The sequence below is a fragment of the Populus alba genome, chromosome 5 (assembly GCF_005239225.2).
Source record: "Populus alba chromosome 5, ASM523922v2, whole genome shotgun sequence".
Lineage (NCBI taxonomy): Eukaryota > Viridiplantae > Streptophyta > Magnoliopsida > Malpighiales > Salicaceae > Populus > Populus alba.
The window spans coordinates 2,442,524-2,466,703 of NC_133288.1; the positions used below are offsets into that span (position 1 = coordinate 2,442,524).

The 24,180-nt window shown below is 33.6% G+C and overlaps 2 protein-coding genes across 3 annotated transcripts; one reads left to right on the forward strand and one right to left on the reverse strand.

Moving 5' to 3' along the window:
- Positions 1-898: 898 nt before the first annotated feature.
- LOC118044878 (disease resistance protein RPM1) lies at positions 899-4,717 on the forward strand. The gene is made up of 3 exons (XM_035053361.2): positions 899-1,056; positions 1,491-4,356; positions 4,497-4,717. Exon 2 carries the CDS (start codon positions 1,543-1,545, stop codon positions 4,336-4,338), a length of 2,796 nt encoding a protein of 931 aa, XP_034909252.1. The 5' UTR covers positions 899-1,056; positions 1,491-1,542; the 3' UTR covers positions 4,339-4,356; positions 4,497-4,717.
- A 901-nt stretch (positions 4,718-5,618) lies between these two features.
- On the reverse strand, positions 5,619-8,962 carry LOC118044862 (uncharacterized). 2 transcript variants are annotated; one of them, XM_035053349.2, is made up of 7 exons: positions 8,763-8,962; positions 8,294-8,388; positions 8,068-8,147; positions 7,923-7,978; positions 7,689-7,801; positions 7,004-7,065; positions 5,619-6,922 (listed from the first exon to the last, which is right to left on the reverse strand). In XM_035053349.2, the coding sequence occupies exons 1-7, from the start codon at positions 8,881-8,883 to the stop codon at positions 6,622-6,624; spliced, it is 828 nt and encodes a 275-aa protein (XP_034909240.1). In that variant the 5' UTR covers positions 8,884-8,962; the 3' UTR covers positions 5,619-6,621. The 2 variants fall into 2 exon arrangements, with proteins under 2 accessions (XP_034909240.1, XP_034909233.1); XM_035053342.2 differs by lacking the exon at positions 8,763-8,962 and having other exon boundaries at positions 8,294-8,687.
- Between the last annotated feature and the right edge of the window lie 15,218 nt (positions 8,963-24,180).

Sequence of the window (24,180 nt, forward strand, 5' to 3'; positions counted from 1 at the left end):
TTATTTGTAAAAAATATTTTTTTATATAAAAATATCTTTTTTTTATTTTTAATATTAATATATCAAAATTGTAAAAAATACTAAAAAAATTATTAATTTAAAATGTCATGGGGTGAAATAGACTTTATAAAATATGCCGTTTATGTTGAAAAATACTAAAAATAAAATTATTAATTTGAAATGTCATGGCGTGAAACAGACTTTATAGAATATGCCGTTTATGTTGAATTCCATAGAGATTTTGGTCATATTATGGCGTCTTGCTATATTTTTTTCCTTTTTTTACAAGGGGACTTGCTAAAGTTGCTCGGATGATGCTGTTGTGTTTCGGACAAGGTCTAGAATTTACATTAAAAAAGTTCACCTTTGTATATTTTCATGGGTAAACTACATTCTAGTCCTTGAGATTTGTATACTTTACCCTATAGGCCAATATTACTCTTTGTAGTCTTAAAAAGTTTCAATTTTGTCATTTGACATGCATTACACCTATGATTTTTTAAATTAGTTAGATGGACGCAATTGCAAATTCTCTTTTAGATTGTGGCCCTGTGGAGTTAGTAAATGTTACTCTTATTAGTATTAAAATGTCTCAATAATTAACAAAAAAAAGGGACTAGTTTTAATTTTAATATTTCTCATTTTTTCCCTCTCATTACCCCCCCAGATCTTCACAAAAACACTTAGAAATCTATTAAAAAAAAAATTCAAACACCAAAATAAAAGGTAGGATATTGAATGATTCTTGTTCTTTTAATTTCTTTAACAATATTTTAAAATTATACTTTATAAAATCATTCTCTGACATATATTATACACGAGAGTAGGTTCTTGTCACTTTCCTAACCACATTTTATTAAGAGTTTCCCTCTCTTCTGTCCAAGACTCTCATTGTTTATATTCATGTGATTTGAGCTTTTCTTGGAGAGAGGGGGAGAGAGAGAGAGAGAGGAAGGGAGGAACCAAACATCAAGATAGAGAGGCTAACAGCAGTACGTCCAGGAAGCAAATCAACAATTTTTATCAAGAATTTATCTCTTCTACATAACAAGCAAGGTATTTCATTTCAAGAAATAATGAGTTTTTTTCTTTATTTTAACGCTTCAAGCTTATGAAATGTCATAAATAAATACTATTTTCCAGACATTCTTGATAAAGTCCTACAGAGTTTCAGTAGTAGAGGCTACATTTCTCTTTTTGAATAAAAAAAGAAGCACGTCTATTGATTGATTAAACCATCTATTTTAGCTTGATATTATTATATGTGCTTTCCTATATAGTGTTTTCAATTTCCATTTGTAAATCAGCATAAATCAGTTTAGAATTTATTTAATCCCTGGTGCCTGTTTGTGTACCACATGAGGTTGAAGTTGAGAGCTTAAAGATTGTAGCCAAATCAAAGTTTTCAGTGGTGCTTTATGTGTGCAAAATATGTAGTTCAAACTAAATAGTTTAAGAAGACTAACTTCCGAATCCATGTATGGTCACAGGATGGAATCAGGGAAAGATGGAATTGTGAGGTGAGAAGACAGAGTAGAGAAAATGGCAGAGTCGGCGGTGAGCCTTGTCGTTGATAAATTGATTCCGTTGCTAACACAAGAAGTGAAACTATTGAAAGGCGTCCATGATGAATTGGTTGGTGTCAAAGATGAATTGGAAGTCATTCGTGCTTTCCTGAAAGATGCAGATTCAAAGGCTGAGAAAGAAGGCATCGGTGAGGGTGTGAAAGTACTGGTAAACCAAATAAGAGAAGAAGCTCATCACATTGAAGATGTCATCGATGATTACGTGTTGCATGTGGCAAGACATCCTGATCACCGACATGGACTCCTACGTCGTATTGCTTCTTTGATTAAAACACTCAGTTCGCGTCATGAGATAGCATCAGAGATTAAAGACATCAAATCAGCACTTCTAGATATCAAGAGTAGAAGTCAAACATTCCAATTCATTTCTTCAAATCAGGGAGCATCAAGCAGCAACAGCAATGCAGGAAGAGGTTTAATGGATCACCCTCGAATGAGTTCTCTTTTCATTGAAGAAGCTGAGCTTGTTGGGATTGAATCTCCAAGAGATGAATTGATAAGCTACTTATTAAGTGGAGTTTCTCAGAGGACAGTGATCGCAGTGGTTGGAATGGGAGGTGTGGGAAAAACCACAGTGGCCAGGAAAGTATATGACAGCCACAGGGTGAAGGAGCACTTCCAATACCATGCTTGGATCACTGTGTCTCAATCATATGATAAGAGGGAGCTACTACGGAGCATTCTGAAGAGATTCTATGAAGTGAAAAATAAGCCTTTTCCTGATAGAATTGTTACAATGGAAGAGGAGGAGTTGATCAAGGAGATTAGAGAATATTTAGGACAAGAACGATACCTGGTTGTATTTGATGATGTATGGGAAATTGGCTTTTGGGGAAACATGGAGCATGCATTGTTAGATCATGATAATGGCAGTAGATTATTGGCCACAACAAGGAATGAGGATGTTGCTAATTTTAGCAGAGGATCTTCATTGGTTCATGTCTATCATATAGAACCTTTACCTCAAAAGGAGGCGTGGGAACTCTTCTGCAATAAAGCATTCAGGTTTGAGTTTAAAGGGCAATGTCCAAACGATCTCGAGGGATTGTCACAGGACATTGTTAGAAGATGTGGAGGATTGCCACTGGCGATTGTGGCTGTTAGTGGACTTCTAGCAACCAAAGAAAAGAGCATTCTAGAATGGAAAAAAGTTCTCAGTGGCCTTGGTGGTTCTGCAATGGTGAGTGATCCATACATTGATAGTGTCACTAACATTCTATCTCTCAGCTATGGTGATCTGCCTTACCACCTCAAATCTTGTTTCTTATATTTTGGCATGTTTCCTGAAGATTTTTCCATTGAGCATGGAAGAATAATTCGATTATGGGTGGCTGAGGGTTTTGTAGAAGAAAAACCAGGCATGACACTAGAGGACGTTGGAGAAGAATACTTCATTGAACTCGTTCGTCGAAGTTTGGTTCAAGTGGATGAAGTTTTTCACGGAGTTCCCTTAACATGTCATGTTCATGATATGGTCCGTGATGTCATTCTTTCCAAATCAGAGGAACTGAGTTTCTGCCATGTTTCCAGCAGTTGCTCAACTTTTCAAGGCATAGCACGACATCTCTCCATAAGCAACAGAGGAAGCAGCACTCCAAAGAGTAGCACCAAGGCTCAAACTCGCTCTATTATGGTCTTTGACGAAGCAAAGCTGCAGAAGGCCACAATTTCAGTGATATTTGCAAAATTCAAGCTTTTGACTACATTAGATTTTGAAAACTGTCCTATAGATCACCTTCCCAAAGAACTTGGAAATTTGCTACATCTAAGGTATTTAAACTTGAGAAATACCAAAGTAGCAAAACTTCCAAAATCAATAAGAAAGCTGCATAACCTGGAATCTTTAGATTTGAGATATTCTTTCGTGGAAGAGTTGCCAGTTAAGATCAGTAATTTCCCTAAATTGCAACATCTTTTGGCTGAAGATAAGAAGACTCGGGCATTGAAGATAAAAGGCAGCATTAAGCATTTGAAGTTCTTAGAAACATTGTCTAAAATTAATGTGGATGACAATGTGAGCTTGATCAATGACGGCCTGCAAGTGTCAACGGAATTGAAGACATTGGGTATCAGAAATTTGAAAAGGGAACATGGGAGGTATCTATGCACTGCATTGGAGAAGATGACTCACCTGCGGTTGCTACTTGTTTGTTCAATAAATCCCACGAATGAAGTTCTTGAATTGCAATCGATGTCTTCTCCTCCTCTTGAGCTGCGAAGTATCTGGCTTGAGGGCCAATTAGAAAGGTTACCAAATTGGATTTCCAAAATACACAATCTGGCTGAACTGAGATTGAGTTTCACAAACTTGAAGGATGATTCCTTTGAAGTCCTTCAAGCTCTGCCCAATCTAAATCGTCTTGGACTCGTATGTGCATACAATGGAGAGAAGATGCATTTTGAAGGAGGAGGGTTTCAGAAACTCAAGTCTCTGTATCTTGTAGGCTTGAGTAATTTGAAGGAAATGTTAATAGACGAAGGAGCATTGCCACTTCTTGAAAACCTACAGATGGGACCTTGCCCAAAACTGAAGGAAGTGCCTTCTGGATTTAAGTACTTGAGATATCTCAAAGATTTATCATTCACAGGGATGACAAATGAGTTCACTCAAAGATTGTCACAGCAAGAATCAGAGAAAGTGAGCCATGTACCGATTATCCGATATGATGGTACTTACGATCCCACTGACGAAGGATCTTATGAAGCATGGGTGGAGCGATATTTCAGACGCGTAGGAATCAAAATGACCTAATATTTTTCGAGGTTACAGGTATGCTACATCCCTCTAGATCTTACTTCTTCAAAAAGGTACCAATTTGTTTTGGCAAATGCCAAGTTGATCGATGATCTTAGAATAACGTTTGCTATTTCTCCATGTATGTTGTTGCTTGGGATCTGGACATTTTTCAGGACTTCAGACAATCAATGAACCTCAGAGCAATGCGAAGTCAGCCCTGCTATGAAAGCTGGTGAGAAGATATGAACGCGGTAGATGTGTTTGTTTAATGTTTATGGGGAGACGCACCTATTTAGTAAAACCTGTTTTGAGCTTGTTAATTTGTTTCGAGAGTTGATATCTGTGGCATGTAGAAGTTTAAGAAATATCTGGATGTGCATGTGTTATTACCATATGTCATTTCTGAAGTTCCTGGACCTCAAATCAGGTTTGATTGTAGTGACCCACTCACCATGGCTTACCTTCAATGCATACCTATGCTTCAGATAATAATGAAATTCAGAAATCAGCAATTGATTAGAAGCAGCCTCGTTCTGGTTGATTGATCAAATAACATCTTGGTTATCATTCAGGTTGATTGATCAAATCCATTCCAAGAAATTATTATGATACTCAGGCTGTAATTATCAATATTTACAGCATAGACGAGATATATCCGAGCTCATATCTTTCTCCTCTTCAAAAATTATTTTTTTAATTCTCTCTCTCTCTCTCTCTTATTTCTCTCAACTCTGTATATCTCTCCTATATTGCACGCACTGATGATTATAACTTGAGCAACATAGAGTTTCTCGCTTGTTGAGTGATTTAGCATGTAATTTAAGTTTTAACCAGTCACGTGACCCGCACTCTATAGTCTATACCGCAGGCCGTCAAAAACAAATTCGGCAAAAAAAAAATTAGCATTAAGAAACCGCAAGTTTATTTTTAAAAAGTAGGAAAAAATCGTGATTCGACACAAAAAAAAAATTGATACAAATAAAATCAAGTGTATTTTTTAAGATGTAATCCATGCATGATGGCGTGATAAGTTTTTAAAGAAATAATAAAAATAAAAAAGAATATAAAGTGTTGAATAATAAAACTAAAAAAAAACCCATTAAAAAAAAAAAGCTAAAAATCACTTGCGTTAATTTATCCAACTTGTTTTCTTTATCATCACCCAGTGTAACCCAACCAGAAAAAAATTACGATTCTCAATTTTTAATTAACCTAATATTAAATAATAAATTTAAAAAAAAACCCCAAGACAAAATAAAATAGTAAGATAAAAAAATGAGGCGTCAAACAAAAAATTAAGGGGAAAATAACATTGATTGATTAAAGGGTTGAATATTTAAAATCAAACATTTTACAAAAAAAAATTAAAACAAAAACAAAAAAAAAAGAGAGAAGAATATCAAATCTGAAACCAAAACAATCTGCGGTGAAATTGAATCACCATCCACCTACGCCAAATGATTCAAGTGGAGAAAATGCAGAGGGTCACATAGACATGGACATATTCTATGTAAGCTTTGGAGCATCTTACACAATTGTGGTGCGTATAGTTTCATCCATCAAAGTCTGCATTAGACTTTCTACTATTTTGTCTTGGACAGCAGTCATAACCTTTCCAGCTTCAGATGGCAGTAGGGTCTGTGCACTTCATTTCCTCCTGCAATCTCCAGATGTTTTCGGAATGCTTTGACGACAAATTTGTTTGAATTGTGATTTTAAATTTTTAACTGCGTGATGCTGAAATTTGTTGAAGCAATGCAATAAACCACAACGGGTTCTAATCTTCTATCATGCATGAACTGCTCTCCCAGTGCGTTCCATGAACACCAGTAGTAGTTTCGACTTCCAAGCAAATGTTTTGTCAACTGCGAGAACCAACACAGACAGAAAACAGTAGAGGAACAGGAGACTATTTCCCTTTCTATTTTGTTTCTAATATGAAAGAACTAAAAATGAGAATTAATTTGGAAAGTTTATTTTCCCTCGTCTCAACAAGCCTAATAAAAATACTCTCACAATGAGAAATAATAAAAATAAAACCTCTATTTGGACAAGTAAACAGACATTACTGATACAGATTCATGTCACAAGTCCCCAACAAGCCTAACTCTTGGAGCTTAATGCAAAATCAACGACAAAAAAATGTTTATTTTTTAGTCATTTACATGATTGATGCATTAAAGAACTAGATTCTTGTTTAGTATATCTGGAAACCTTAAATATTTACGCAAATCCATGTCACAACATTTACTAAAAATCTATGCTATTGGAAAAGCAGCCGTTTCTAGAACGAATCTCTCAATCGTTTTCAGAGTCGTTTTCAGAGTCGGCATCAAAGATATACAAGTATGGAACTACAGGGTTGTGTTCAATAGATTCTCCTGCAGCCTCAGTGGTTTTTGGAGTGTTCCAACCCATTTGCTGCAGGTAGACTTCATCATAGGCTTCAATGTTCAAACCTGAAGCAAGAAACAATTCCAACTCTATCACGAATCGATCTGTTTTTGCTGTTAGAAAAGGCCTCGCTGCATTAGATACTACAGCCTTGAACTCTTCTTGTTTCATTTCAGGTGTTTTTGTTTGACGCATGTGTTCATTTCTACCAAAAACCAAGAGTTAGATTAAGTGATTTAGCTAATTGCGTGCAATAGATACAAGGACCTAGTGGCATAAAAATTACCTGCTAAAGAATGAATTGACCGTACCAAGAATATGATATAGAATGACTTCAATATCCTCTTCCTATGTACACAAAATAATAGAAGAAAAAAGTCAGCCATGATTATCAACAGACCACATAGGACTCTAAAAAGGGTTATACTAACAACTAATAATATTCCAAGTTCATAAAACAGAGACCATCATCTGTAAATGGGGTAGCTTAGACACATGGAGGTTCTCCTTTTTGTTTTTGTTTTTTTACCCTTTTCCTTTAGGCATCTTTCTACACACCGAACAATTACTGACAATAACCAAAATTTTTAATTAACAACGTTTGCAAATACCAGATTTCACAGGAAGGTGTTGCTCAGTCATATAGTCTACAATTAAGAATGTACAAATATATCAACGGATGTACATCCAAGAAGGTATCTCCACTAATTTCACACATATAGTTATGATGCCATTTACTAAAGCCAATAATATGAACCTCGGAAGGAGCTGAGAAGCAATCATTTACATAAGAAGCTACAAATTTCCAAGCACTACTACTCTACAAAATGTATTTGTCTTGTTCTCGTTCTTGAACTAGGTTTAAAAATGCACAGTAAGCAAGATAATTGAATTTCAGAGAAACATCGAAGCATGTAATAAGTAAAAGTGCAAAGAATACAAATCGAAAGCAAACAGATAACTAGACAGACCTGCAGCAGAGCTTGAACTTCTCTTCTCAGCCAACTTTGCAGCCACCGATTTGGCTGAAGATACTTGCGCAACTTCCAATATCGTGATACATTAATTGTGTCATTCAGGATATCTGATTGAACACATAATGATTGAAAAATTTAAATAGGAAGCAGTTGTTTGTCAGGAAGCTTCAAAGTAAACACAAATTAAAACAATATGGCAAAAAAAAGGAGAGAGAATCAGTAAACAACCTGGTTCAGTATAGTAGCACTGTAATCTGTACTTGTGTGCTTTTGAAAAGAATGAACTGAAAAAATAAAAAAAAGAGGAACATAAAGAACAGCACCAAAAAATAACACAGAAGAGGACGGAAGATGAAATAACAGACATGTGTACCTATCCTCAAAACCCTGATTTACATAATGTCGTTGGAATGAACTTCCATCATATCCATAAATTAACGAAAAATTATCCGTCTGCAGATGTGTCAAACCAAATCATCACTGTCAACACAATCACAGAGATAGCAATGTCCATAAATAACAAAACAAACAAATGGCATTGTTGCGTGAGGTTAAAATGCATAATACATAACTGGACAATTCATCTCAGACACACAAACCTTGCATAAAGGACATTTAACAGAAGAAGGCCGCCGAGATTCCTTGCGAGAAACTACTTTAGTCCATTGTAAAATGCATTTGTAACAAAATTTATCTGCAATACAAGAATCAGTAGCAACAAATGACCAACATTTAATCACCACCCGCATACACACAAACAGAGATACATTGATTGCCATAAAGTAGCAACTTGCAACCTCAAACCAAGCACAGACAAAATTATAGTCAAATTTCTCAAACAATCCTATAAACCCAGTTTCAGCATTATGCATAACACACAACACAATCATAAAGTTTTCAACTTTAATTACTCGATCACTAAGAAAACATTAGTATAAATTAATGGGTAATCAAGAAAGTGGATACCCATCAAGAAAATTCTGACAAAAAGAGGAGATGGGTCATAACAGATAACATAAAAGTACAAAAAATGAGAGAAGAAACTGAGCTTGAGAGAGAAGAAAGTACGGAAGCAAGTGTCAAGATAGGATTCTTGAAGGAAAGGAGCAAGGCATATGGGGCATGGATTTGAGTCACTTGAAGAGCAAGATTGATTCTCTTTGTTGCTGTTGGAGTCTTGCTGGTCCATTTTTTCAATTCAATTTCATGGATTTGTTGGGTTTTTGTGTCCTAATTCATGCTTCAATGGCTGCCTTCAACTTAAGCAGATATGAATCTTTTTTTTTTTTTTTTGTCGGTTTGAAAGTTTCCTGATGTGCTGCTTAGACTCTTTATTTAATTCAATTGGTCCCTTTCCTTTAGAAATTTCTTAATGATGTCCCTCTGTTTAACTTTATTTCAGTTTACCGTTAATTCTTCACAACATATGAGAAAAAATAGACAATTTCTATCAAATTCCAAGCCAAGTATCAATCAATAATAAAGATAAATCCGATGGAAGTTGGATGAAGGGACCACGTTAAGAACATTTTGAGTAGAAGGATCAAATGAAAAAAAAGAGTATAGAGTCCATAATACGAAACCCCCCTCCCCATTGTTTCATTCCTTCTCTATTTTTCTATCGCTTATTGTCTCTTTCACTTTTTTGCAGATCAGATAAGACTATGTCCTCGGAGTAACAACTTATAGCAAGCATTGTTAAATGTGGCCATTGATATTATAAATCCTAAAATTAATAATTATTTAAATTTTTAATAACCTTAAAATTTTTAAAAATCAAATTAATAATTTTTTAAAACATAAATCTCATACCAAACCAGTTAGTTATATATTTTATACACCGGATCCCATCTTTTCTTGCTTTTGGCACATCCCAAGTGGGACCTCAAGGAGAAGACATGCATTTATAATATGCAAGCAGGTGCATTGTATGAGATATCAATAAACTATTAAAATAAATGACATACACAAGACCGATACAAATATCAACATGTTGTTAATGTTAGCTATAGTTTTTGAGCAAAGTTTTATAAATAGACTATTACTCTATTAAAATAAAAAGTATTGATTATGAAGGTTATAAATAAAGTTAAGTTATATTAATCAAATTATGGATTAATTTATCAAGTCAACTAAATTAGTTATAATTAATAACTTTTCTAATTTAAAATTAAAACTTTATTCAAATCAAACTTTAAATTACAAATTTTCATATTATATCAAGTTTGATAACTATATTTTTTTAGCTATTGATCTAGAAAAATATAAAAAATTAATAGTAACTATAATTTTATGCTTCTTTCTTTATGGTCAGGATTCCTTTGAACATTATTATTATTATTGTCGCACCCTCGCGGTGGAACGTGGCATCACAGTGACCTCGATTGATTTTAGTTTTTTTTTTTTGTTTTATAAGAGAGTCGTCATTTAGTATTTTGATCACTAGGAATTCTAACTGCTTTTTCAAAGATTCTAAGATAAGAAATTGATTGTGTAAAGGGAAAGTATTAGCACCCCTAATATACTTTATCTAAGGTAAGCTGCTTAGTGTTTAGTTTGCTTTATAATTGCTATAATGTTGATATTTTTTAATCCTATCAGTTTTTCTAGGTTTGATTCAAACTAAATTTATTAAGATAGAAATCCAAGAAGATTTTATGTACTTTTAAAGCTTATTTTTTTCTTAATATTTCAAGAGTTTGTGACTCGTAAATTATAAAAATAACAAAAATTAAAAAATTTAGAGCGCTTTAAAAATCTATTTTTATCTTAGTATTTTACACCTAACAAGGAGAGGCAGGGCAGGTGTCTTTCTGCTTGGAGAACACAATTTGCTTAGATAAAAGAGAATAAGAAGATCAAGACATGTCAGTTCTTGTGTGTCCTTCATGGAGTGTTTGTGGCACATTAGATTTTTATCAAGGTTAAATAAAAAAAAAGGATTATCCGACCTGCTGGATTCGAGCCAGCGATTTAAGGATTATAAAAAATTATTTTTAAGATTAAGTATATGAAACAATTGAAAATAATAAAAAAAAAATTCTTTTACAAAAAAAAAAAAAAAAAAAAATTTTGGGAACTTCCCAAACGGACAAATGTCTTTACAAGGCCGTCGACGCTGATCCTTTTCGAAGCAGAGTAAAGATAAACGGATATCATAAGGTCTCCTCTTCCTAGTTTTCATTTCTCACCAAATCACTAAGCTCTCTTTTGACTGACAAATGCTTTCTTCGAAATGGTTCGCCGCTTTTCCTGAATCGACCTGCTCGGAGATTATGCAAAATACTGTCAAAGATTAAGAATGTTAAACAAGGAATCTTTATAGCAGTATTTCATAAGAATCTCTTTCGCTTACTTCTCAGTCTTAAGCTGTGCAATTGCAATCTTGGTGTTTATAAAAGTGAGAAGTCAATTCTGTCAACACTTTCGTTACCAGAGCAGCACAAACCAATCTCTTGTATTAGAAGCAGCAGACTTCTTCACCTTTTATCTTCAAGGATGGAGAAATGCCATGAGTGAAACAAGAAATGGAGATTTGTAGAATAGCAAAAACTAAACTTTGCTTTATTCTCTATTGAAATTCACACTCTCCTTCTTCCCTGTGCAGTTACCGAGCATAATTTGTTCATTTGGATTAATGCTAGGTTGAGCATTTTCAATTAAAAAAAATAACCAAACTAAATTTTTATTCTTTTCAATTTAAAATTGAAATGGTTTAAACCGTTTATTTTTTGTTTGATTTTATTCAGTTGATTGAGATAAAAAACTAGAAAATTCTATATGAATTTTTTTTGGCTTTTTTATTTTTTTTTAGCTTTCTGTGACATTTAAGCTATTTTTTTTTGAGGTATTTGTAGATTTTTAACCGTGGATTTCTAATTGTAAGCTTTAGCATATCATTTACTATTTTTTTATGTTCCTTTTCTATTAATATAGTTTTTTTTTTCAAACAAAAATAAAAGAGAAAAAGCCACATTTATACGTGGATGCATTTGGTATAGTAATAGCTTTTGTGGGTGTGATTTGAAAAAACTTATTTTATGAAAAGTATTTTTGGTTGAGGTTGTTTTGATATTTATATAAGTTTAGTTAAAATTATAGTTGAAATTGAAGTTAAATAAAAAGTAATTTAATATGTTTGGTTAAATATGCTTTTCAAATTGAGATTATAAAATAACTAATATATATATAATATATATATATATATTAATATTGATGGTTTTTAATTTAAATATTGTAGATTTAACTAACACTATTACATCATTAAATAAATAATATTTTATATCAAATATTTTGTATTGTTTCATTAACTTATCTCCAATTTTATCACGTATGAAATTCATCCAATAAGGACTACAATTTTCATGGTTTTTTTAGCGTGCAATAAAATCAGAAATAAAATTGGAATTGCGATCAAATTATGCAAATACTATGTTATCATGCAATATTTTTTTAATTTATTTAGTGTGATTGAATAATATTAAACACTAATTTTTTAAGTAAAATACAATAAAAAAATTTTATCGCATCGAATGCGATCCAATAAGAAATAGAGATGCTATTCAAGTAAATAATTCACTACCAGAAACTCGCTAAATACCAATGGAATCCCCGACGGCATATTTTTGTCAGTATTTTTCAGTCGAAATTACCGACGGAATATTTCGGTCCGTAATTACTGACGGTTCGATTCCGTCGGTAATTACCGACCGAATTACGGACAAAAAGTTCAGAATTAATGAAAAAAGGGCAGGTACCTGAGGCGGAGGTTTTGGCGGGTGATTTTTCCGACAGAATCACCGACGGATTCAAAACCTGGGACCCGTACGGGTGACGTGACCGGTTCACCGTCAAAAATACTGACGGAATCACCGATGGATTTGAATGCCAGATTCGTACGGGTGACGTGACAGGTGCATCGTAAAAAAATACCGACGGAATCACCGAGGGATTTGAAAAAGCAGGTTCGTGTGGTGACGTGTCGATTCCCCGTCACAATTAGCGACGGAGTCACCGACGGTGTTATTCCATTGGTGAGTCTGTCGGAAAAAGTGAATATATGGCCGCCCTGCTGACACTCTCCTCCCCCATTTCTCCTTCTTCTTCCTAATCCTAAGTCTCCCAATCTGCAAATAACCAGCCCCCCCTTACCCCCAAACAAAAATCTTTCTCATCTCAGCAGTTGTATTTCTTGAAGTTTTGTGGTCACAGCATCCGTGTTCTGATTTACCGATGTATTTTATCAATTTTTGTAAGTAATTATATCTTTTTAAATTTTAACATTTAAATGTCAATTTTATTGTTTTTTTTAGTATATGTATTTTTATTAGTAGATGTACATGTTTTATTGTTATTTCTCAAACAAACTTGTAGTTTATGAATGTATAATTTTATACCTGTTATGGTTTGTTTTAGATTTTGTAAAATTGTATTTGTTTGTAAATTGTTAAAACTTTGTAGAATTACCGAATTACATGTTATGTTTTGAAATAATTAATAGCTTGCTTAATGGGTCCTTTTTAAGTTTTATCGATGGTATTGTAGAGTGGTAATTTCTGTTAATTTATATATATATATATATATATATATATATATATATATATATATATATATATCTATTAATTTGTATGGACGTTGATAAATGATAATGAATATTTAATATTTATGAGAAGTTGTGATTGATTTGTTGGATAATCTCGAGGTAAAGTAATATATTTACAAGTTTATTTACCTAACTTAGTTAATTAATATATACATGATGTCATCATAATTTTATAGAGGTTCGATAGAAGTCATGGATGATCGTTCATGGATGTATCTAGATTCACCCCAAGGATTGCGGAGGATGGATTATTGTAACGGGGTTCAGGGTTTTATTAATTTCACAACATCTATTCCCAGAAATTTTACTGGAGGCGGTATTAGGTGTCCATGCAGGAAGTGTCAAAATAAAAAGTATCTGCATCCAGATGTTGTAATGATGCATCTTCTACACAAAGGGTTTATGGAGGATTACAAGTGTTGGTATGCACATGGAGAGGTATTTGTTAGTAATAGGAGAATGAGAGAAACGGTGGTTGGGTCAACTTCTAGTGCTAGCAACGTGCATGAAGCGGCAAATGACAACACTAATCCTTACAGAAACATGGTTATGGATGCAATGAGAATGAATCAAGGTAATGTCAGTCAATGTCCAATTGTAGAAGAAGAACCTAATGCAGAGGCAGCTAGGTTTTTTGATTTGTTGAAAGATTCTGACGAACCATTATGGGATGGCTGCACAAACCACAGTAAATTGTCGGTCGTGGCACAGGTGTTCACCATCAAGTCAGATCACAGGCTGAGTGAGGCCGGGTATGACAAAATTATTGATTGGGCAAGAAGCATTTTACCTGAAGGGAACAGACTCAAAGAGAACTTCTATGCTGCAAAGTCCATGATGAAACCCCTCGGTTTAGGATACCAGAAAATTGACATGTGTCCTAACTTCTGCATGTTATACTACCTTGAAAATGCTGAGATGATCGAGTGCATGACATGCGGGCATTCTCGTTACAAACCCAGAACTGGCAGGGGAAAGACTAGTGGCGTATAAAAAACTTAGATATTTCCTGATCACACCTAGACTGCAGAGGTTATTCATGTCATGAAGGACTGCTGAGCACATGACATGGCACCAAACACATGATGCGGTTGATAGTGTGATGGTGCATCCTTCCGACGGTGAAGCGTGGAAACGCTTTAACAGTGTGCATCCTGACTTTTCAGCTGAATCAAGGAATGTCCGTCTTGGGTTGTGTACAGAAGGATTCAACCCATTTGGGTCATTTGCTGCTCCCTATTCTTGTTGGCCGGTCATACTCAGTTTATAACTTGCCACCGAGAATATGTATGAGGCCAGAGTTCATGTTTTTATCTACTGTCATACCCGGTCCAAGCAGTCCAGGGCGGAATATAGATGTTTGTCTTCGACTGTTGATTGATGAGCTGGTGCAGTTGTGGTCCTCCGGAGCTCTGACTTATGATATATTGAGGAAACAAAATTTCCTTATGAGGGCGGGTTTGATGTGGACTATCAATGATTTGTTATACAAACACTCATCCCATTAGCTTTTCATGATTTGTTTCCAAAGAGAATATGGGATGCACTGACGGAGATCAGTCATTTCTTCAGAGATATATGCTCCAACAAGTTGAATGTTGAGCACATTGAGAGGCTTCAAACGAATATCATCGAGACACTATGCAAACTTGAGATGATATTCCCTCCTTCATTTTTTGACTCAATGGAGCATCTCCCTATACATCTACCGTTCGAGGCAAAAGCTGGAGGACCGGTCCAGTATAGATGGATGTACCCATTCGAACGGTGAGATATTACAGTTGCAATGGAATTCATATCTAAAAGTTTTTTCTATGTTTTTCTTAATTGTAAATACTTGAATTGTAATTCAATGCAGGTACTTGTTTAATCTCAAGAAAAAGGTTAAGAACAAGGCGTATGTTGAGGCTTCGATATGTGAGGCCTATATTGTTGAAGAGATATCAACATTTATCTCGTACTATTTCGAACCTCATTTGAGAACAAGAATCAATCGCGTTCCATGGCATGACGATGGCGGTGAAGTGCCTTCCAGTGGGAACTTGTCAATATTCTCCAAAACTGGACGACCCACACCTAAAAATGCCGTACGAGGAAGATATTTGTCGGAAATAGAATTCAAACAAGCACACAACTATGTTCTATTTAATTGTGATGAGCTGAGACCATTTATTCAGTAAGTTTATATATGTGTAATACTAATTAAACTTTGTCAGTAAAATATTGGTAATTATATATTGTGAAATCATACACTTATTATCACTTGCAGGCAACATCGACAATATTTGCTCTCCAATAACTCGCAGCCGACCGACTCCCAGATCTTTCAATTACAAGATGAACAATTTGCCACATGGTTCAGAACACATGTAAGCACTATCACAAACTCATTCTAACTTGCAAAATTACTGTACGTATGCATGCCATTACGAGATTCTCGTTCATTTACCGTTTATTGATGTACATTACATGTATACAAGGTTTATCAAATGGGAAGAAGTGTGTCTAAGTCATTGTCTTCACTAAGCCTCGGGCCTGAAAGAAAAGTTAAGTGCTACAATGGGTATTTTGTCAATGGATATGTTTTCCATACTGAAGAATACTGGCAAGGAAGAAAGACATACAACTGCGGTGTTTGTGTTAAAGGATCCACAAGTAGTGAGTTAGAAGTTGACTACTATGGTAGATTAGAAGAGGTTGTCGAACTACAATATCATAGCGAGTAGAATACAGTGTTTTTATTCAAATGCTATTGATATGACACGACGGACAAAGGAATCAGAGTTGATACGCACCATGGTCTGGTCGAAATCAACTCAAAAGCTAGACTCCGCAACATAAATGATGTCTTTGTTTTCGCAAAGCAATGTCAACAAGTTTATTACACATACACCCCTTCATTTAGAAAGGATCGATCAAGAGTTGATTGGTTGTCCGTTTTAAAAACGAAACCACGGGGTCGTGTCGAGGTTGTTCAGGATGAGAACGAAGAAACAAGTGTGCGGGATGAAGTCTTTCAAGTTAGTGAGTTGGTTGAACCATATCGAGTTGCTCCTTCGATTGAATTGGAAGAAGATTCAAATTTTCATGTTTCCGATGATAGTCTTGTTGATGTTGACGTAGAGGAGTTGAACGTTGTTTTAAGCTCTAGCGGACAAGAAAATGTCGATGAAGAAGATGATATCCATATTGAAGATTGCGATGAAGGTGATGACTATTCAATTGATGACGAAGAAGAAGATAATTCTGACTAACTATCAAAACGAAGCCATGTGTAAAACCCTTTTCTTCATGTAATTTACATTATGGATGATATATTTTGAAACATGAAATATATATTTATTGTTTAAGCACTATTACTATTGTTTTGTGCGATGGACAGTTTATCATTGAATTTTTTACAGGAAGGTAAATAGAAAATACAAACACAACACCTCTTGTACATTCCATAATCATCGACGGACAACTGTCCGTCGGCATCTCACAGAGAGTTTGAAAATAATTACACCGAAATGCCACAATCACTGACGTCCATACTGACAAATAGTCGTCCGTCGGCATCTCATAGAGAGTTCGAAAATAATTACACTGAAATGCCACAATCACTGACGTCCATTGATTAGTACTTAAAAGTGCATGTTTATCAAGGTTTTATATCATCATTTTGCACTTGAAGTATCAATAACTCCTTAACTAAAGCATGTTTTATAATAACAAGTTTGATACTATAAGATACCTTGATTTATGGTAAATGCTCATCTTAAATGCAGGCCTATCACATAAATAAAAGGATTGATTGATGAGTTTAAGTATTGAAAGTGAAAGGACAAAGAGATGGCCAAACTTAGAAAAGAGATGATGGTGCAATCCAAACCGGAACATTGCTCGGTAATTGGATCATATCTGGAGCTCTAGATCTCGGATTTAGGTCCATTTTATATGGATGGAAAGGTAAGACAAAGGCCTACAACTTTCATAGGAGCCCAAGATTTAAAAAGGCCGTTTTGAAGTCCAAATTGAAGGAACAACGAAGAAGTCCGAAGCTGTCCTGCAGCCCATATCTTGAGTTCTAGAAGTCTAAATGACCTCATCTTTTTTTTTGTTGGAAAGCTGAGACAATTTCCTAGAACATTCTTGAGGATTCTGGGAAAATTATGATGTTAGCAATGATGTCTTGTTCAGACAAGAAGATAAGGATTGTCACCAAGTCAAGATGTGGCCACCCACTCATCAATTAGTCAACAAATCAATAGTTCCAAATTTTGGCCTATAAAAGGAGACACTTACCATGTATTGAGGCATCTTGGTTTCCAGATCAAGATCATGCTCTTGTTTTCTCTCTTTGTATTGCTTATGTTTTGCTTTCATTAATATCAAGTTTATGCACTTCATTTCCTTTCCTTTACTTAGTTAACTTCTTTCTCATTTATGTTCTTATCTTGTTCATCTATGTTTCTTTCTTTCATTATGTTTAGCTAAGTTAATTATGTCAAGGTGAAAAGGGTACACTAATGGTGTAAGAATAAGTATAATATAAACTTAACATGGACCTTAACGTTGGTACTAACATGTTTTATATTTGTTATCTTGTTCACTTTTAATACTTTGCTTGTTAAATGGTTAATCTAGATTTATGTTGTATAACACTTGGTACAACAAATACTTGGTACTTTCATAGCCCATACTGTATGGTATAACCGACACCTGAGCTATGAAAGGAACTTGATTTGTTGTTAACATAAGTTATAATCATGAATGCCTGCCAACATTTACAAGTATTAGCTTTATTCGAATAAGATAACTAATGTAATCATGTTAACAATTTATAATCTGATTGAAACCTCCTTTATGTGTGGCTTCCAATTGAGTAATAAGAGTTTATACTATACTTGTTTGAAGTACCATTAGTGGATCCTCTAACCTTGACATTTATTTTTATCGTTGTTTAATCCTTACATTAATCTTTCAACTCAAAGTTCTCATTAATTTCTTTCTTCTCTTCTTTATTATTGTTGTTGTTGTTGTTGTTGTTGTTGTTGTTGTTGTTGTTATTATCTGTTCATAAACTCAGTATATAGGCTGGAAACCTGTGACCCGATCTTTTAGATCATTCTCAGGTATAACAACGCCACATACTGAGTATTATTATTATTATTATTATTATTATTATTATTATTATTATTATTATTATTATTATTATTATTATTATTATTACTAGTACTCCTATTGTTATTATTATCGTTATTATTGTTATTGTTGCGTTGTTATTTATAATTTATACAATTAACCTCTCTGTAGTTCGACCCCGGTCTTGCCGGGTTATTTATTACTTCGACACTCCTGCACTTGGGAGAAGACATCAAGCTTTTGGTCGTGTCATCCATACCGATAGATAGTAGTCCGTCGGCATCTCACGGAGAGTTCGAAAATAATCACAAAAATGCCACAATCACTGACGTCCATACTGACAGATAGTCGTCCGTCGGCATCTCATAGAGAGTTCGAAAATAATTACATCGAAATGCCACAATCACCAACGTCCATACCAATGATGTTATTGATGTCCATACCGAAGGACAGCCGTCCGTCGGCATCTCATAGAGAGTTTGAAAATAATTACACCGAAATGCCACAATCATCGACGTCCATACCGACAGACAGTCGTCTATCAGCATCTCACAGAGAGTTTGAAAATAATTACACCGAAATTCCACAATCACCGATGTCCATACCGACGAACACTCGTCCGTCAGCATCTCATAGAGAGTTCGAAAATAATTACACCGAAATGCCACAATCACCGACGTCCATACCAACGACTTTATCGATGTCTATACCAACAGAATTGATCCGTCGGTAAGTTGTCGGTGGGCAAATTTTACCAACAAAAATACCGATGGAATGCGCGAATTCCAAAGGGTGTGAATTGAATGCACCTTTGACCGTGTCAGATTACCAATGGAATCACCGACGGACTGCGAAAAATTTGGAGGGCAATTAAAAAATTCGGTGTAAAATTCAAAACTTACCGACAGATTGTTGACCTGTTACCGACGGATTTAAAAAATTAATAATATTTTTTTAATATCCGTTGGTAAAGCTGCCATAGAACCTATAACTTCCAGCGCCCGCCGCTTCCCCTTATTTTTTCTTCTCCTCCGTTTTTCTTCTCCTCCGCTACCCTATAATTTTCTGTTTTTTGCTCTCAATCCTTCAAGGCTTTCACCTTGAATCTCTTGCAAGATTTGAATAAAGTTATGTGGTTTTTTCTATTTTATTTTATTTTAGTTGTAGTTGTTTTTATTTTTGTTATTTTGTTGTTTTGGTGTATTTTTTTGTAATGTAGATAAAGTTTTGAATTGGACATATTATTAAGGTATGTATATTTCATTCCTTTTCTTGATGTAGGTTTTGTTTTTTGAATTTTTTGAATATTTTTTATTGTTTTGTTGTTATAATTGGTATTAGTTAATTTATTGGATATTTGTTGTTAAAGTTGAATGTAACTTAGAATTAGTAATTGACTATGTTAGAATATTTAGTAATTTTACTCTATTATTGCATGATTTGTATTTAGTTATTTCCATTGATTTTAATTGTTAGTCTATATTTTTTTTTAATTTATTGAATATAATTTATTGTTTTATTGCCATATATAATTAGTGATTAATTTGTTGAATTAATATTGTTAATGTTGAATTTACCTTAGAATTAGTAATTGCATTTGTTGGAATAATTAGTAATTGCATATGTTTTTAATTGTTAGTTTATATTTTGTTTAAATTTATTGAATATATTTTATTGTTGTATTGCCATAATGAATATTTAATAATTTGTTGAATTAATATTGTTAATGTTGAATTTATCTTAGATTCAGTAATTGAATATGTTGGAAGAATTATTAATTTTACTCTAACTTGATGATTTGTGTTTAATTGTTTCTATTTATTTTGAATTTATAGTTTTGTTGTATTGACATAATTGACACGACCAAAAGATTGATGTCTTCTCCCAAGTGCAGGAATGTCAAAGTAATAAATAACCCGGCAAGATCGGGGTCGAACCACAGAGAGGTTAATTGTATAAATTATAAATAACAAGACAACAACAATAATAACAAAAATAACAACAACAACAACAATAATAATACTAATAATAATAATAATATTAATAATATTAATAGTAGTAATAGTAATAATAATATTAATAGTAATAATAATAATAATAGTAATAATAATATTAATAGTAATAATAATAATAATAATAATAATACTCAGTACGTGGCGTTGTTATACCTGAGAATGATCTAAAAGATCGGGTCACAGGTTTCCAGCCTATATACTGAGTTTATGAAAAAAATCAAAGAGATATATTATATTATATAAACAGATTTATGATGCGAATGAACAAGGCAAGACCAACAATATCAGGATCCTTGATCAAACACAGAGCATACTTAACGTACATAAAATATATCAAGAATGTAAATAATAATAATAATAATAATAATAATAATAGTAATAATAATAATAATAATAATACTAATAATATTAGTAATAATAATAATAATAACAATAAAAAGAAAAGCAGGAAGAAATTAATGAGAACTTTGAGATGGAAGATTAATGTAAGGATTAAACAATAATAAAGACAAATGTCAAGGTTAGAGGATCCACCAATGGTATTTCAAACAAGTATAGTATAAACTCTTATTACTCAATTTGGAAACCACACACGAAGGAGGTTCCAGTCGGATGATTTGTCATTAATAGCTCATTATAAATTATTAACATGATCATATTAATTATCTTATTTACATAACACCAAACTTTTAAATATTGTCAGGAATTCATGATGTTAACTGATGTTAACAACAAAGCAAGTACCTTTCATAGCCCCAGGTGTAGGTAATACCATACGGTTGGGTTATGAGAGTGCCAAGCATTTGTTGTACCAAGTATTATACAACACAAATTTAGATTAACCATTTAACAAGCAAGGTATTAAGAATTAGTAAGATAAAAAGATAAGACATGTTAATATTAAACATTAAGGTCCATATTGAGTTTACACCATACTTGTTCTTACACCATTAGAATGTTCAAGACGTCATTTCTAACATCATAATTTGCCCAGAATCCTCAAGAATGTTCTAGGAAATTGTCTCAGCTTTCCAACAAAAAAAAGATGAGGTCATTTGGACTTCTAGAACTCAAGATATGGGCTGAACACTAAATAGTGTTTGGGCTGCAGGACAGCTTCGGACTTCTTCGTTGTTCCTTCAATTTGGATTTCAAAACGACCTTTTCAAATCTTGGGCTCCTCATAAAAGTTGTAGGCTTTTGTCTTACCTTTCCATCCATATAAAGTGGACCTAAATCCGAAATCTAGAGCTCCAGATATGATCCAATTACCGAGCAATGTTCCGGTTTGGACTGCACCGACATCTCTTTTCTAAGTTTGGCCATCTCTTTGTCCTTTAACTTTCAATGCTTAAACTCATCAATCAATCCTTTTATTTATGTGATAGTCCTGCATTTAAAATGAGCATTTACCATAAATTAAGGTATCTTATAATATTAAACTTGTTATTATAAAACATGCTTTAGTTAAGGAGTTATTGATACTTCAAGTGCAAAATGATGATATAAAACCTTGATAAACATGCACTTTTAAGTACTAATCAAAAACGTAGATAAGTTTGGTTTCGTAGCCTCCCTAACCTAAGCAATTAAGCCTGAAGGGGTGTTTTAACACTTAATACCCTAAAGTCAACTGACTTGGGAGCTATTGGCCCAAAGCTTGTTACATGGGTTAAGGAGAAAAGCTTAAGGGAATCAAACATTGCACTATCTATGTATCAGTATCTACAACCCGAGTTGCTAAGCTCGTAGAGGTGTCTCAACACCTAATGCCCTAAGACCAACTGGTCTGGGAGTCATTAGCCTAAAGCTCGTTACATGGGTTAAAGATGCATTGTGTTTTAAGTTATATGTGTAAATAGAAAAAAAAAATAATCCCAACCCAAGAAAGTTAACCTTAAACATTAGAACATAATATTGTTTTCTTCCAACAATAGCCCCATCATATATGTTTTCATACATTGAGCACATAAAAAGAAGGTTTATTAATATCTTTTTTAAGAAATATGAAGCAGAAATGAGAGTTTGTTTATCTGGATAGATTAATGGAAGTTTAATGATGAATGCCTTGCTTTATGGAATTTGCAAATTGTTTTTCTATTTTAACACTTTGATTACTAGGGACTAGTAATAAGCTGGTTGGGGGGTGTGATTAGTACTTAAAAGTGCATGTTTATCAAGGGTTTATATCATCATTTTGCACTTAAAGTATCAATAACTCCTTAACTAAAGCATGTTTTATAATAACAAGTCTAATATTATAAAATACCCTAATATATGGTAAATGTTCATCCTAAATGCAGGCATATCACATAAATCAAAGGATTGATTGATGAATTCAACTACTGAAATTTTGAAGATAAAGAAGGGTGAAGCTTAGAAAGGAGAAGTCCGAATCTGTCCTGCAGCCCAACATTGTTCAGTGTTCAGCCCATATCTCAAGTTCTAGATATCCAAATAATCTGAAATTTTTACAGAGATTTGATAAGACATAGGCCTATAACTTTCATTGGACATCAAGATCTAAGAAGGCCGTTTTCAAGTCCAAATTATAGCAACAACAGAGAAGTCTGAAGCTGTCCTGCAGCCCAAACACTATTCAGTGTTCAACCCATATCTTGAGTTCTAGAAGTCCAAATGACCTCATCTTTTTTTTGCTGGAAAGCTAAGAGAATTTCGCAGAACTTTCATTGGACATCTAGACCCAGTTCTGATGCTAGCATTTTTGTTTTATTAAGACAAGAAGATAAAGATTTTCACCAAGTCAAAAGGTGGCCACCCACTCAACAATTAGTCATCAAATCAATAATTCCGAATTTTGGCCTATAAAAGGAGGCATTTGCCATGTATTTAGGGGCTTGGTTGTTCAGATCAAGTTCATGCTCTTTATTTCTCTCTTTATATTTTTTTGTAATTCTTAAGTTTTGCTTTCATTAATTTCTTGTTTATGCTTTTCATTTCCTTTCCTTTCCTTAGTTAACTTGTATTTTATTTATGTTCTTGTTTTATTTATTTATGTTTTTCTTCTTCATTATGTTTAGCTAAGTTTATTATGTCAAGGTGAAAAGGTTATGCTTGTTAAATGGTTAATCTAGATTTATGTTGTATAACACTTGGTACAACAAATACTTGGTACTTTCATAGCCCATACTGTATGGTATAACCGACACCTGAGCTATGAAAGGGACTTGATTTGTTGTTAACATAAGTTATAATCATGAATGCCTGCCAACATTTACAAGTATTAGCTTTATTCGAATAAGATAACTAATGTAATCATGTTAACAATTTATAATCTGATGGGAACCTCCTTTATGTGTGATTTCCAATTGAGTAATAAGAGTTTATATTATACTTGTTTGAAGTACCATTAGTGGATCCTCTAACCTTGACATTCGTTTTTATCATTGTTTAATCCTTACGTTAATCTTTTATCTCAAAGTTCTCATTAATTTCTTCATCTTCTGTTATTATTATTATTATTATTTACATTCTGTTTATATTATATAATATATATCTTTGATCTTTTCATAAAGTCAGTATATAGGCTGGAAACCTGTGACCCGATCTTTAGATCATTCTCAGGTATAACAACGCCACGTACTGAGTATTATTATTGTTGTTGTCTTGTTATTTATAATTTATACAATTAACCTCTCTGTGGTTCGACCCCGGTCTTGCCGGGTTATTTATTACTTCGACACTCCTGCACTTGGGAAGAGACATCAAGCTTTTGGTCGTG

Coding starts and splice junctions, on each gene's coding strand:
- LOC118044878 (XM_035053361.2), top strand. CDS start 1,543: ATGGCAGAGTCGGCGGTGAGCCTTGTCGTTGATAAATTGATTCCGTTG.
- LOC118044862 (XM_035053342.2), bottom strand. CDS start 8,584: ATGATTGTGTTGTGTGTTATGCATAATGCTGAAACTGGGTTTATAGGA. Junction 8,148..8,293: donor TTAAATGTCCTTTATGCAAG/GTTTGTGTGTCT, acceptor ACACATCTGCAG/ACGGATAATTTTTCGTTAAT. Junction 7,066..7,688: donor AAGTTCAAGCTCTGCTGCAG/GTCTGTCTAGTT, acceptor TTGTGTACATAG/GAAGAGGATATTGAAGTCAT.